Source organism: Rhineura floridana, chromosome 2 (genome assembly GCF_030035675.1).
Source record: "Rhineura floridana isolate rRhiFlo1 chromosome 2, rRhiFlo1.hap2, whole genome shotgun sequence".
Lineage (NCBI taxonomy): Eukaryota > Metazoa > Chordata > Lepidosauria > Squamata > Rhineuridae > Rhineura > Rhineura floridana.
The window spans coordinates 221,474,796-221,489,749 of record NC_084481.1 but is presented as its reverse complement, the minus strand read 5'-3'; the positions used below and the strand labels follow the sequence as shown (position 1 = coordinate 221,489,749).

The window sequence follows — 14,954 nt, the reverse complement described above, 5'->3', positions numbered from 1 at the left end:
TTCCTTTTTTTCTACTCCCTTCGTTTTCCCCAGCATTATTGTCTTTTCCAGTGAATCATGTCTTCTCATTATGTGTCCAAAGTATGATAACCTCAGGTTCATCATTTTCGCTTCTAGTGATAGTTCTTTTTTAAGTTGTTCTAACACCCATTTATTTGTCTTTTTCGCTGTCCATGGTATCCACAAAGCTGTCCTCCAACACCACATTTCAAATGAGTTGATTTTTCTCTTATCCACTTTTTTCACTGTCCAACTTTCACATCCATACATAGAGATGGGGAATACCATGGTCTGAATGATGACTGGTGTTCAGTGATACATCTTTGCATTTGAGGACCTTTTCTAGTTCTCTCATAGCTGCCCTCCCCAGTCCTAGCCTTCTAATTTCTTGACTATTGTCTCCATTTTGGTTAATGACTGTGCCAAGGTATTGATAATCCTTAACAAGTTCAATATCCTCATCGTCAACATTTAAGTTACATAAATCTTTTGTTGTCATTACTTTAGTCTTCTTGACGTTCAGCTGTAGTCCTGCTGTTTTGCTTTCCTCGTTAACATTCATCAGCATTCGTTTCAAATCATTCCTGGTTTCTGCTAGTAGTATGGTATCGTCTGCATATCTTAAATTAATGATATTTCTCCCTCCAGTTTTCACACCTCCTTCATCTTGTTTCAGTCCCTCTTTCTATATGATATGTTCTGCATATAGGTGAAACAAATAGGGTGATAAAATACACCCGTCTCACACCCTTTCTGATGGGGAACCAATCAGTTTCTCCATATTCTGTTCTTACAGTAGCCTCTTGTGCAGAGTATAGGTTGCGCATCAGGACAATCAGATGCTGTGGCACCCCCATTTCTTTTAAAGCATTCCATAATTTTTCATGATCTACACAATCAAAGGCTTTGCTGTAATCTATAAAGCACAGGTTGATTTTATTCTGAAATTTCTTGCTCCGTTCCATTATCCGATGTATATTTGTGATATGATCTCTGGTACCTCTTGCTTTTCAAAATCCAGCTTGGACGTCTGGCACTTCTCGCTCCATATATGGTAAGAGCCATTGTTGTAAAATCTTGAGCATTACTTTACTTGCATGGGATATTAAGGCAAAAGTTTGATAATTACTGCATTCCCTGGGATCCCCTTTCTTTGGAATTGGGATATATATCAAACATTTCCAGACTGTTGGCCACTATTTAGTTTTCCATATTTGTTGACATATTTTTGTCAAAATTTGGACAGTTTCAGTCTCAGTAGCTTGTAGCAACTCTGTTGGTATGCCATCTGTTCCTGGTGATTTGTTTCTTCCAAGTATTCCACCTCACATTCTAAAATTTCTGGTTCTTCATCATACGGTTCCTCCGTGAATGAATCTGTCATCCTTGCATCTCTTTTATAGAGTTGTTCAGTGTATTGCTTCCATCTTCTTTTGATTTCATCTTGATCAGTCAGTGTGTTCCCGTTGATTATTCAACATCCCTACCCTTCGTTTAAATTTCCCTTTAATTTCTGTAATCTTTTGAAATAGGACTCTTGTTCTACCTTTTTTGTTGTCTTTTATTTCTATACAATAACTATTGCAATAGTTCTCAATGGGGTTGGTTGGGACATAAGAACATAAGCAGCGCCTGCTGGATCAGGCCAATGGCCCATCTAGTCCAGCATCCTGTTCTCACAGTGGCCAACAAGTTGCCCATGGGAAGCCTGCAAGCAGGACCTGCATGCAAAGGGCACTCCCTCCTCTGGTAGCTTCCAGCAACTAGTATTCAGAAGCATACTGCCTCTAACATTGGGGGCAGAGCATAACCGTCATGGCTAGTAGCCACTGATAGCTTTTTCCTTCATGAATCTGTGTAACCCTCTTTTAAAGCCATCCAAGCTGGTGGCCATTACTGCCTCTTGTGGGAGTGAACTCCATAGTTTATGCACTAGGACAGTGGACTAACCTACACATTCAGCCAAGTAAGACAATATAATCATTATAATATAATCTTCCACTTGCAGTCTGAAGTGGTACAGACCATTATATCGCCTCAGGGCTCTCTATTATCTTGTTCCTCTGCGTTTCCAGACAGGGTTGGCCTAGAGGCTTTGCTGCCCTGACGGAGAAGGCAACTGGGGAAGATAGCTAGCCAGCTGAAACCAGTGAAAAGCAAGTACTGCTGGCATTAGGGATGGGTAGGGAAAAAATTCAGTTCAATTCACTTTTTAATATGAACCTACCTCATTTGCCCCCTCCGTGCTACACATTTAAAGCAGTATAATGCCACTTTAACAGCCATGGCTTCCCCCCAAAATTTGGGAACTGTAGTTTGTTAAGGGTGCTGAGAGCTAGGAGACCTCCTATTTCCATCACAAAGCTACAATTCCCAGAGTTTCTTCCCAAGGAAACTCTGAGAATAATGGGTCAGGGAGGGTAATAGTCTTATAACAACTCTCAATACCCTTAACAAACTACAGTCCCCAGGATTGTTTGCAGGAAGCCATGACTATTCAAAGTTGCATAATAGTGATTTAAAATTCATAGCCCATTTCAGCCACTGTGGTATAGAGAACCAGTGTGGTGTAGTGGTTGTAGATGCAGTAATTAGAGCATTCAACCAAGACTGGGGAGACCTGGGTTCAAATCCCCCCTTGGCCATGATGTTCCCTCTCTGACCTTGTGGCATACACTACCTCTCAGGATCAAAGAGATGTTGTGAGGATAAAATGGAGAAATGGGAGAAGAATCATGTATGCTACATTGTGCACTGTTGAGGAAAAGTGAGATATTATAACAAATTCATAGATGTATTATACATAAATAAGCCCCAGTAAATATACATTATTTTTTTTTACTTATAATATATGACAAAATTTGAGAACTCCCGACTCTAGAGAAAATGGTGCCACCTTCTGGGTAAATTGTGTTACTGTATATTATTCTTGAAATCTGGTTGGCCACTGTGAGAACAGGATGCTCTCCAAAGATAAGCATTGGGCCGGACTCAGGAAGGCTCTTATGTTCACAAGTAACCAGAATCATTATAGTGTTGCCTCAATGCAAGAGAAATGGGGAAACATTAAACCACTATCAAATTTCCAGAAATCTTGAAGCATGCCATAAGCAATGGCTTATTCTCCCCGCATGAGGATAATTGCAATAATTTGATCTGTCTGGAAGAGCCATTTCTTTCCTGCTACATGTTAAAAAGTGATTTATTATATTGTTTACTTCTCAATGGCAAACATGTTAGGAAATCTGCTTAAGACCAGAATCACATCTTAAGAAATACACAGACTATGTCAGGGCTCTTTCTTTTCTCATCTGTTCAAGCTCGCAAAAAAGGCAGGGCACCTGATTGCAAGGAGAGAGCCTACACATTTCAACACATGGGGGGATGGAACTGGGGACAGGCACCCTAGTCGTGTGTTCAAGCCAAACAGAGATCACCATCACGCCAGGCTTTTAAAATCACATGTCTTCTCCCAAAGAATCCTGGGAAGTGTAGCTCTGTGAGGGGTAAACTACAGTTCTCAGGATTTTTGGGGGAATCCATGACTGTTAACGTGGTATAAATATGCTTTAAATTTATGGTGTGGAGGTAGAAGATGGTGTGCATGTTTTTTTCCTGTTAAAAATTATATACTGCTTTTTGATGCATATCCAAAGCACCCTGCAATAAATTTATTGAATAACACTGCTAGCGATGATGGTGATGGTGAGAATAACACTTTAAAAAACAGCAGGAAAAAATCTGTTGTTGTGTACACACACTGTATCTTTAAATCACATTCAAAGCACATTCCCTCCTGCAAAGAATCATGAGAACTGTAGTTTGTTAAGGGTGCTAGGAACTGTAGCTCTGAGGGGTAAACTACAGTTCCTATGATTTTTTGGGGTGTGTGTGCTTTGAATGTGCTTTAAAGGTATGGTGTACAGACGCAGCCTAAGTTTGAGAAAAATGGGGGGGGGGGAAGAGACCAATAAAAGCAGAGCCACTGAGCACCTATTATATATGTTGAAAAATTAAAACGTTTCAACCTGTAATCTCAATAATGAAATAGCGTCTGCTGTCATCACCCACTGAAACGGACCTTGCCCGGTCACCACTCAACCTCAGCTCTGAAAATGGGGGGGGGGGCATCTGGATAAAGACTTCCAAAGCAGATAGTGAAGTTTTGGGCAGGTTCATATTAGAAGCTGTTGTGACCTTTGTTTGGGTCTGTACGTATAATATTACCGGCTGTGTGTGTGTGTGCATGTGCCACAGGTTCAAAATATCTTGTTATCTGTCCAAAGTCTTCTAAATAGGGATGGAGGGATCCATGTGTTTCTGTTCTACCTTAGTTTCACAATGGCTCCATTATAGGTCTATCCTGCCCAGTTTGTGTGTGTGTGTGTGTGTGTGTGTGTTTAAAAGCATGAAATGTTCGCTTTTAAATTGTACATGCTTTCCCTTGGCTGAAATGTGTCCTTGAACTCTGAACATGCTTCTTGGTTGCCTGAATGAAGGATAGAGGAATGCTGGAGTGTGTATAGAAACAAGCTACAGTGCAAAGATAAAATTAACAAGTGTTGCACTGCCCTTCTCGCCCTGCCCACTACTGCCATGTGGTCCGCAGAAGGTTGCCCAGAAAGGAATCTGGCCCTCGGAATGAAAAAGTTTCCCCATCCTGATGTATTACTTTTCTCAAAATATGGTAAGGCCCTCCTGCTCATTCTGCTGAATGGGGCCCTGGACACCTGCCCCAAAGTCCTACCTGATGGCACCACTGAGTGTATGTAGGGTACTAGCAAGGCTGGTTGGGTGTCTCAGTTGCATCATGTGGACTGGACTGCGTGTGGGGAAGTAGACAGCTCACCCCAAACTCTCCTGTGACTGTGTGTCACAGGGGGAGGTCCATAACAGCAGACACGATGGCTTCTAGGGAAGAAGGCCTGCTATTACCAATCTTCTTACTGAGAAACTCCAGATAAGCTTTCCAGGATGGTTAGAGATCCCCAGAACACCGTTTGGAAGACCACTGCTCAAAGGCAAAAGTAACAATTCCAACATGATTTTTGTACATTCTAGCACTTGTCTCATAAACTTCTCATGCAACTTTTTTTAAAAAAACAAGACAAATGTAGAAGTGTATTAAATATAAGCAAGTTTATTGCACTCATGTAGTATACATAGGCATAAAGTTGGAGACATTATGTTATAGAGTCATCATTAATCCATCCAGAGCTAGGAATGGGTGTCCTTATCCTTAAGACCCAAGGCTTTCTACGCAAGTCCCATTGAATTCCTGCTTCTTTTGTACTGGGTTGTTGTTGGGCAGTAATACTGTACAGAAATGGGAAATTTGGCAGGTGCAACTTGACATGCAGGGATGGTTGGCTGCAGCTGCAGTCTGTTCTGCACAGTTACTAAAGGTACAGGAGCCCATTCCTCTTTGCATCTTGTCAGCTGGAAACCCACCATCTGCCAGGAGCTGTGCCATCCATCAGGATGGGAAGATAGGAAGCTCCCTTATGCCAAGTCAGACCATTGGTCCATCTAGCTCAGTATTGTCCACACTGATTGACGGAAGCTCTCCAGGGTTCCAGACGGGACATTCCCAGTCCTATCTGGAGATGCTGGGATTGAACCTGGGACCTTCTGCATGCAAGGCAGATGCTCTACCACTGAGCTATGTTCCTGTCCCATAATCCCCCTAGTCTGTGCATCTTTTTGGCCCATGAGTTTGGTCTAGTGTTCTGCTATTTCCCTGAAAATTCTCTCTTTTTGCTCAAGATCCAGCCCTGTCTCCCTTTCTAGTATTCTGCTTAGGTGGTTGATCACAGGGAGATAACACCGAGCGTCATCTGGCTATTTGCACACAAAACCAACTCAAATATTACACATATACTACCATTTCTGATGTGCCCTTAATGTTCTTGTGACTTTAAAAAAAACCCTGTGACCACCTTTTGTCAACAATTTGTGCTGTTCTCAAAGTCAGTTTCAAGCAACCCCCCCCAAAAAAACCCTCCAAAATACAACATTCATCTCAGTTCAGCAGAATGTCTAGCCTCTCTTATGTCTTTAACATGAATTTGTCCAATTAATATTGTTACTAAGTTGAGCTTATAAAATTATTTCTATGCGTTCATCATAATATTTCAACATCATCTGGGGAAATATACAGAAGATGGCAGCTATGTACAAATCCATGGGGTTCCCAACATTAATGATAAACAACAGAATAACTCAGTTATGATGATCGGCTATAGCAGGTTCCGATGATTAACGCCCAAATGATTTAAGTCCATTAATGTTATATAGCCTCGACAGCATCCCTTGAATTCAGGAAGTGAAAAACAACAACAGGCCTGAAACGAAGCAATTTTGATTCCAGAGGTTTGTCACAGAAATAAGATTTTGAGTGAAAAACTGTTGGAGTTAATCATCTGAGAACTTTGGCAGATGCTGTTCTTGCAAAGACACACAGAGTTGTAAGGAGAGTTACTTGGCAGAAAAATATTAAATATTAGTGTCACTAAGGACAGGAAAAGAGTTGTGATATCCTCACAGTCAAGACTGTAACATATTGAGGAGGGAAGAATGGACTACACCACTTGAGGCTGAGGGCAGGGATCATATTTTTGAATGCTCCCCAGTGTAAAACAACTAGCTTCTCAGGGGAAAAGGACTTTGGCTTAACCTGCTGTGCTAATTTTCTACCTCAGGGATTTCTTTTTCTTTTCTTTTAATACAAAGCAGCATTCAAAAATATCACCCCCAGGAGAAAAGGGCTTTAGCTCAGTCTGGGCTTCCAGGAATTTTAAAGAAATGTAAAGTAGCATCCAAAAATGTCACCCCATCCTGCAGTGTCACCTTAGAACCTCTTTCAAAGGCAAGGGTAGACCAGGTTTTTTGTTCAAAGTAACTGGAACATAAGAAGAGCCCTGCTAGATCAGGCTAATGCCCCATCCAGTCAAGCATCCTGTTCTCACAGCACCCAACTGGCAACTGGTATTCAAAAGCATACTGCCTCTGACAGTGGGGGTAGAACATTGCCTTCATGGCTAGTAGCCATCATGGCTAATGGAACACTATGTCGGGACCTGCTGGAGCTAGTACTGGGTCTCTGTGCAGCAGTCCTGTGGAGCTGAAAGCTATCGAAGCCACAGATTAGAACAACGTCTTGACAGTGAAGTATTATTAGATTCTGGGCTGGTCCTGCCCACACAGGGTGGACAGAAAAGGTCTATAAAAGGTTTCCTGTTTGGCCTGAGACCTTGATTGAACATCAAGATCTTCCTGGCTATGAAGTGCTTTTCAGCATTCCTGGGCTCTGACTCCCTGCTTGCCTCCGACAGGTGCCAATGGTTCATCCTTGACACAGCAGATGAACTGGCTGGTGCTTAAATACTAGGAGACAATTGTATCAGAATATGTCTGTGCGGATAATGTATTGTGCGAACAATATATTGTTCAGCCACTAGGTGGCACTTGACATAGTTGTTGTCTGGGTGGAGTCAGGGATTTCCTCTTGCTGTTCTTTTTTTGTTTAACAGCGAATGAGGTTCTTGTCTAGCTTCCTGACTGTTCTCTAAGACCTCCAAGGCAAGGTCTTTCAGTGACATTATCTTAAAATGAGATCTCCATACTATTTGGTACATTTACAATTTTGAAAGAGTTAAGCTTTGGGGGAAAAAAGATCCTAGGGGATTTCTCTTTTGCCTTCTGCTGCAGTCTGTAGTACGGCTTGCTTACTTGAATCTGGCGAGGCCTTATAACATTGCCAAATTTGATCAGAATATGATCAGAAGAGGAGTGTAGGTCTTTGCAGGAACAAACCTCCACTGCTCACAGAGCATTTGCATTTCAAATAACACAGTCACAATAAACACTGGAAAAAAAATCCAAAACCTTGGTCCCACATCGTTTTCAATGGTCAGTGTCCATTTATAGTCAATAATGAGAGCACTTCTGATCAGAAGTTGACATTGTTAGCTTAAATTATCCCTGCCATTGGGTTCTAGAGGCACCACTTAGGCCACACCTTCTTTGTCATTTGCAAAAATTTGATCTGTGATTTATCCAGACAAGGCTGGCCAAAGACCTGTCTCAACTGCGTGAAACCAGGAGGGAATTTGTACAGAACTAGAGCTTTGCATAAGGCACATACGTTTGGAAATCTCTCACATCTGGGTGCTATCTATTAAATATCCACCGTCTCCCCAGGAAAAAAAATAGACACTACCCCATTACCATGGCTATCTTCTATAGCTGACGTTACTGAAGAACATGCTTTTTATTTTTTCTGTCTTGTTGCACCACCTGTAAAAGGAAAGGACACATCAATATCTTTAGTGACATTTTTCAGTAAAACCTAGAGCACTGCATTATGCATGGCCTCTGTCCAGGCTGCAATCTGCTTAGCTTTAACACTGTTACAGCATCATGTACCTTGGATCATTTTTCAAGGGATGCAGGTAAGAATTTTAGCAGTCCAAAAACTTTCCAAGTTGAAATTATCATGAAGAGTGGGGTCACCACTTTGGGGCCACAGTGTGGTGGAAAGTGGTTTATAAATATTGTGACTAAATAAAAAGTTTTTTGCTTGACTTTTCTTGTTTTCAGGCAAATGCATTATTGAGAGGGGAGCAGGATGAAAATGTCTAGGGCCCTTCACCCCGCAAGGGCCTTCCCATAGTGGGCTCTGATAGAAACAGCATGTATATATATAAAGGGTAGAAATACACTCGCTGTCTTGCGGGTTCCAGTGCGTCTCCACCTCTCTTTTCTGAAAACTGGGAAACATGACACTAGTCAAACCCTGCCCCTTTTTACTGTAAAACCTGGAGGGCTCAGCTTGAGTGCTTTTTTAAAAAAATTCAGCTTCAAACAGATTTTGCAACTGATTGGCAGATCAACTTGTTGCCCCTCCAGGTGTGGCCAATGGAAACGCTTTGCTGTAGGCAACTAGTGTGCTCACAGCTAAACTGTAAGGCTAATACTGACAGCTTTGCTGCTAAGATGAAGATTTCAATTTTAAAAAAAAAACTTTACTTGGGCTTCTTGACTTTTGTTCATCAGTGCATTAATTCAAAAACATGTTTTTTTTGGGGGGGTGATTGGGTAGAGGGAAATATGAATGGGGTCTTCACTGAACAAGGGGCAGAGTGTTCTTATGGACAATAATGGAAGATAACGGGCAACCGTTGGAATCACATGGGAGAAATGCTCCAAACTGTTCCCGGTACTGATATTTACAAAGTAAGAAAAAAAAAAAAGGAAGGTTTGGTAAAACAAACACATTGGCTTTGTAACAAGGCATGTCATTGATTCATTTGGTTATGTTATAGCTGCTTGCAATCAGAAGGCAAAGGAAAAGAACGATGCAATTTCAGGATGGCCATCTTCTTGTTTCTCAACATGTTCTATTAGCTTTCTCCAACCTGGTACCCTCTAGATACCAGGGCTACAACTCCCATTATTCCTAACCATTGGTCATGACTGCTGAGGCTGATGGGAGTTGGAGTCCAAAAAAACCCGAAGGGCCACATGTTGGAGAAAGCTGCTTTATATCATCAGAGTTGAAATCTGAATGAAGTGTCAATGAGCAATGCAAGAGCAGAAGATTTCTTGGGACATCAAACACTTACTCAGCCCATAAACAGATTATTAGAACTTTGATGAGTATTTTGGTCAGGCCTCTAGCTAACAGCAGAGTCTTTGGGGGCCTGATATTCCTGTCTGTGCATTTTTTTTAAACTTGCATTGTTGTAACTTGTCCTGCCAGGTGGTATAGGAGACTGTGAAAGAATAAATATTCCACATCCCTTCCTGAATTTTCTTTAAAAAAAAGAAATGAATAATGGAATGATCCTTTTGACAAGCTGCGCCTGGCGCCAACACTTATCTTTTCGGCGCCAGGTCAAGACTTTCCTCTTCTCCCAGACATTTTAGCATGTGTTTTTAAACTGCTTTTTTAAAAATGTTTTTTTTAAAATTTGTATATTTGTTTTTAATGTTTTTAATTGTTGTAAATCACCCAGAGAGCTTTGGCTATGGGGCGGTATATAAATGCAATAAATAAATAAATAAATAAACAAACAAATAAATAAACAAACCAAGTTTCTAGCCCTTTTGCTTTGGAGATATTAAAATAAAGAAAGAATGCAGGCTGTATTACACCTGATTATTCAGCAAGAAGCACTTAAATGGAATCCCTCTATACATATTAAGCCTCCTCTGTTTATGTTCTTGCTGTTGTACAATAATTCCCTTTCCTCTTAAACCCCTTCACCTCACCACAAAAATGTCCATATATAAACCTGAAGAATGGACTGCCCTCCCAATGTTATTGGACTACAACTCTCATGATCCCTTACTTGCTGGCTGGGGCTGATGGGAGTTGGAATCCATCTGGAGGGCACCATGTTGAGGAGGTCTGGCCTAGGCATATGTAAGAGCACTTTCAGAACCGGCATCTTAGCTAAGCTGTGAATCAGGAGTCCTTCATTTGAGATAACAACATTGACTTGAATTAAGAGTCCGCTATAAGGACTGCAATCATGAGGAGTGGTTTTAACCTGCCAAAGCACGGTATGAATGTTAAGCATTACTGTACTTCACTAAGGCGTGCCAACAATGGATGTAGGGAAGCTTGGGTTGAAATCCTCGTTCAAAGCTCTTTCGGCCATGAAGTTCAGCGGAGAACTTTGGGCAAGCCTCACCATGATTCTATTGTCACAAAGAAGATGGACACAACTGAAATTGCATTTTTACACAATTTTAGGATACGGTAAACAGAAATCAGACAAAAAAGGCAGGACGTCCGTTATCCCCACATGTCTGACAACATTAAACGATTTAACAAAAGACAAAAATTTTCCTGCAAGGAAATATTGATTGGCTTGACACAGAAGACTTAGATCCTGGGCCCAATCCTGAGCAACATGGAGTTTTGCTAGTGACTCCAGTAGCTACAGAGATTGAACCCGGAGAGCAAAATCACAAAAAAAAAGGAATACAGGGCATATAATTAGCTATTACAGAGGCAGAAGCACAGCTTTACGTGGCAATGATCATTAGGTGTGGAAAGTTCCGACGTGACAGTTAGTTACACAGAGAAGCGCCTCTGATGGTTTACATACCTCACTGTATCTCACAAACTCTTTTTGCTTTTTTATCTCCAGTATCAACCAAATCAGTGTCAACCACTGCTTTCAAATAAAAGAGAGACGCTAAATGTAGCCAGGCAATTAGGAAAGTCAACTGTTAACAACATGGTCATTGGGTTTAAAGTCAGCGTGCTGGGAAACAGGGGTGCCAATCAATTAAAAGACATCATAGGTGATTAATCATAGGAGTGTCAGTCGATTTATGGAATTAATTAACCGATGATATTTGCATACAAGTAAAACAGCAGCTTTGAGCCAAAAAGGGAGACTTCCATCATTTTTATAGGATGGACGTGAGAGTCATACAGACATCGTCTTAGAAGAGGCATTCCATCTTGTGTGCGAGAGAAGAGAGAATGCCTCTTTTAAAAACGGTACGCAAATACTTGCATTAAAAAACAGTATTCCAAAAAAAAAGTGCAACCCCATTTAATTGGTTAAACAGTTAGGGCAGAATCCAACTGGTGGTGCCCTTGCCATGGAAGGGCTCTTGATCCAGCAGATGCCTCCATTAATGGAAGAAGAGGGGAAGAAATGTTTGCCTACCTCTCCACCTAATGTAGCCCCCAAGCGCCTGCTCCCCACATCAGGTGCAGGATGGAAGTTGGTGTGTGTGTGTGTGTTGGGCTGCAGGGGTAATGGGCAAAAATTCCCTCTGCCCCTCCTCCATTAGTGGATCAAAAGCCCATCCATCAGCAAAAGGGCACCAATTAGTGTACCCTTCCTCACCCCAATCCATGCTGGACGGAGCCACCCACCCATAAATAAGAGCACTGGTACACAAGGGTCGCCAAACTAGATGGGCCACTGGCCTGATCCAACAGGCTCTTCTTGTTTTCTTACGAGGTGCATAGTTTCCCAAAAGTGGGCTGGGAACCGCATGCCCAGTTCCAAAGAGACCCACGTGCACATTCAACTCTGAGCATGAATAACCTGTTCCATGGTAAGAACAGGGAGCCCTGAGCCCACCCCTTCTTTCCTGCAACGGAGATGCATTGCTTTTGTAGCAATCACTCTTTCCCTTATCTCCGGAACAAGCACACCAAACGCTTTTGGGGAAAATAGAGGGCATATGAATCTATCACATGCTTTTAAGTCCCTGAGAGCCGGGAAGCAAAAAACACAAAGAAGCAAACCTATCTGCCTTCAAACCCGGGATATAAGAAGATAGGTGCTTTGTAGAGCATGCAGGGCCCAAGTATTTTAGGGATTTACAAGACCGGAATGCAGAATGCCACTTTGCAGGCCAGAGATAGGTGTGCAGTCCTAGGGTCAATAATGGTTGGCAGAGAGACATGGCAATGCTTACCTGGTTTCTCTTAATTGGCATTGGTGCAGCTTAAGGCCCATCTGCGCTATACATTTAAAGCACTCCTATACCACTTTAAATAGTCATGGCTTCCCACTCAAAGAATATTGGGAACTGTAGTTTCATAAGGGGGGGATGAGTGTGGTTAGCTATTCCCCCTCGCAGAGCTACAATTCTCAGAGCGGTTTAATTCCTCTTCCCAGGGAGTTCTGGGAGCTTACTGAAAAGGGCAAGGAGGTGATGAGGTTGGCACAGTGCAACTGCAGTGGTGGAGCCATTCCGGTGCTCCTGTTGATGCATTTGCGCCACAACAAATTTGCACCTTCCCCTCTCACTCCCAGTGAGCTGCAGTGATGCTGGTGATAGGAAGTCAGGTTAGTGCCACCACGTCACAGACCGCTACTGCCTAGGGTAGTACAGTTTCATATGACCCACTATTTAGCTCTCTATTTGGGCATCTTTTTAAAAAGCAGGCCAGCTCAACTTCTGACCTACCCTTCCCCCCCCCCAATGAAGTCCACCTCCCAAGTATGATGACCCACCAGGGAGTTGCTAAATTTGCTGCTTATGCTGTTTCCCTGGGACTACAAAAACAGGTGCAGTGCATTAACAAGTGGGAGGTCACAATAAATGACTGGGCTGCATGAAGCCCAATGAATCACAGCTTGTGCTGGCCTCCTTGTGACAGCATCCCTGTAGTGACTGTCCTGCTTTAAGGATCAAGAGCTCATATTGCATGGATCAGCCTCATTACACGTAGCTGTGCCACACCCCTGCACAGGCACAGTGCAGATTCACTGCAACACATTAATGCCAAGGGCTGTAGCCTAGTGGCAGGGCACCTACTTTGCATGTAGAGGATCCAGATTCAATCCCTGGCATCCCCAAGTAAGGCTGGGAAGGGCTCCTGTCTGAAACCTTAGAGAGCCGCTGCCATTCAGTGTCGACAATATTGAGCTAGATGGAACAGAGGCCTGACTTGGTATAAGACCGTGTTCTAGTTCCTAATCTGTACTGTAAGAGCTTCCGTGCACCAAACTACACATTGCATTAAATGTACAGATTTGGCTTTGTGTGTGTGTGTAAAAAAAACTTTAAACAGCAGCCACAAGGAAAGGAAGAGGCAATCAGGATCAGGACTAATTGCAGATGAGGTTTAAAAAAAAAAAAAAAATTCCGTAACACTGTAATCTCAACCAACACTTTGGAATTCCCTCTCCTTAAATATTAGACAGGCACCATCTCTGTTAGCTTTTCGGTGCCTACTGAATACCTTCCTCTTTCAACAAGACTTTTAAGCAGAGACCTTATTCCAGTCTGTGTCTCTGTTGGAACTGCTTTTTAAGATGTTTTTAAAGTTGTTTTTTTTAATGTTGTTTTTAAAGATGTCTTGTTTTAATATGTTTTAAAGTCTTTTGTTTTTAAGATGTTTAAAGTGCTTTTAGTGTTTTTGTTTGCCGCCCTGGGCTCCTCCTGGAAGGAATAGTGGGATATAAATCTAATAAATAAATAAATAAACAAACTGAAAACATTCCCTCTGCAGCTGCTAATTTATGTTGGGAGTAGGGATGGGCAGGGGGGATTCAATTTTGTTGGCATTTGAGTGAGAAACTACCTAATTCGCACTTTTTGCACCAAACACGAACTGAAACCAGTTATCCTTCGAAAAGTGCAGTTATGCCAAATACCCATGTGCCCACAGATGCATGTATTAGTGAAAAGAACATACAAAAATGCATGCTCGCAAATATGTGTACATTATTCAAAACTGCATGCAAAAATGTGTACATTATTCAAAAATGCATGTAAAATGTGTTTATTAGGAGAAATTCACCCTAAAATGCTGATGTATTTTCCTGAAGATTAAAAAAAACCTGCAAATTTAAAATTGGAAAAATGAGAAACTGAGAGAAACTAAAATGGACAGATTCATCCATCTCTAGCTGGGAGGGTGGTTGCCAAGGATGCTGGTGGTATATTTTCACTGGGACTGCAGTATGGAAGAAGAGAGTTAATCCCCTTCGCAGCAGTCCCAGTTCTGATTGACCCTCACCACCAGTTGCTATATTAGAAAGGGGGGGGAGCATGCATGCACACACCAACAATCTGTGCATTCAACTAAAATGTGTAATTTATTCCTGAAAGTTACCAGGGAAAAGGTCAGCCTAACAAACGCAGCAGCTGTTGAAAGCAAATGAAGCCAAACTCAGACTGCCTTGGCAGTTTTGTTATGCTGAACTCAAATCAAACTGCGGGGCAGGGTGGTGGTGGTGGAAGGAACATTTGCTTTTCACTTTGCAAACGTTCCAAGGAAGCAGAAATTAATTTTTTATGTTTGGTGCTTTGAGCAATATTTGGATTCGTACTGCAAGATTGGAAACCCCAGTTTTGCCTCTACCTCAAACAGCAATTTGCACTGTGGATTAGAACAGTTACTTTCAACAAAGCACTTGTACTAAAATATGGTACAGTTTGTTGCAAATTCTGCGTGGTGATTT

At 41.9% G+C, this 14,954-nt stretch overlaps 1 protein-coding gene across 3 annotated transcripts in view; it reads right to left on the bottom strand.

Annotated features, from left to right (window-relative positions):
• Positions 1–5,138: 5,138 nt before the first annotated feature.
• INF2 (inverted formin 2) overlaps positions 5,139–14,954 on the bottom strand; it is a 93,267-nt gene continuing 83,451 nt past the window's right edge. Inside the window, exons 22-23 of one of the 3 annotated variants that reach the window (XM_061612290.1) lie at positions 11,121–11,186; positions 5,139–8,298 (exon numbers count right to left, since the gene is read on the bottom strand). In XM_061612290.1, the coding sequence (XP_061468274.1) occupies positions 11,122–11,186 (65 nt within the window). In that variant the 3' untranslated portion in view covers positions 5,139–8,298; position 11,121. The remainder of the gene's footprint in view (positions 8,299–11,120; positions 11,187–14,954) is intronic. The other 2 variants (XM_061612292.1, XM_061612291.1) reach the window with 2 other exon arrangements.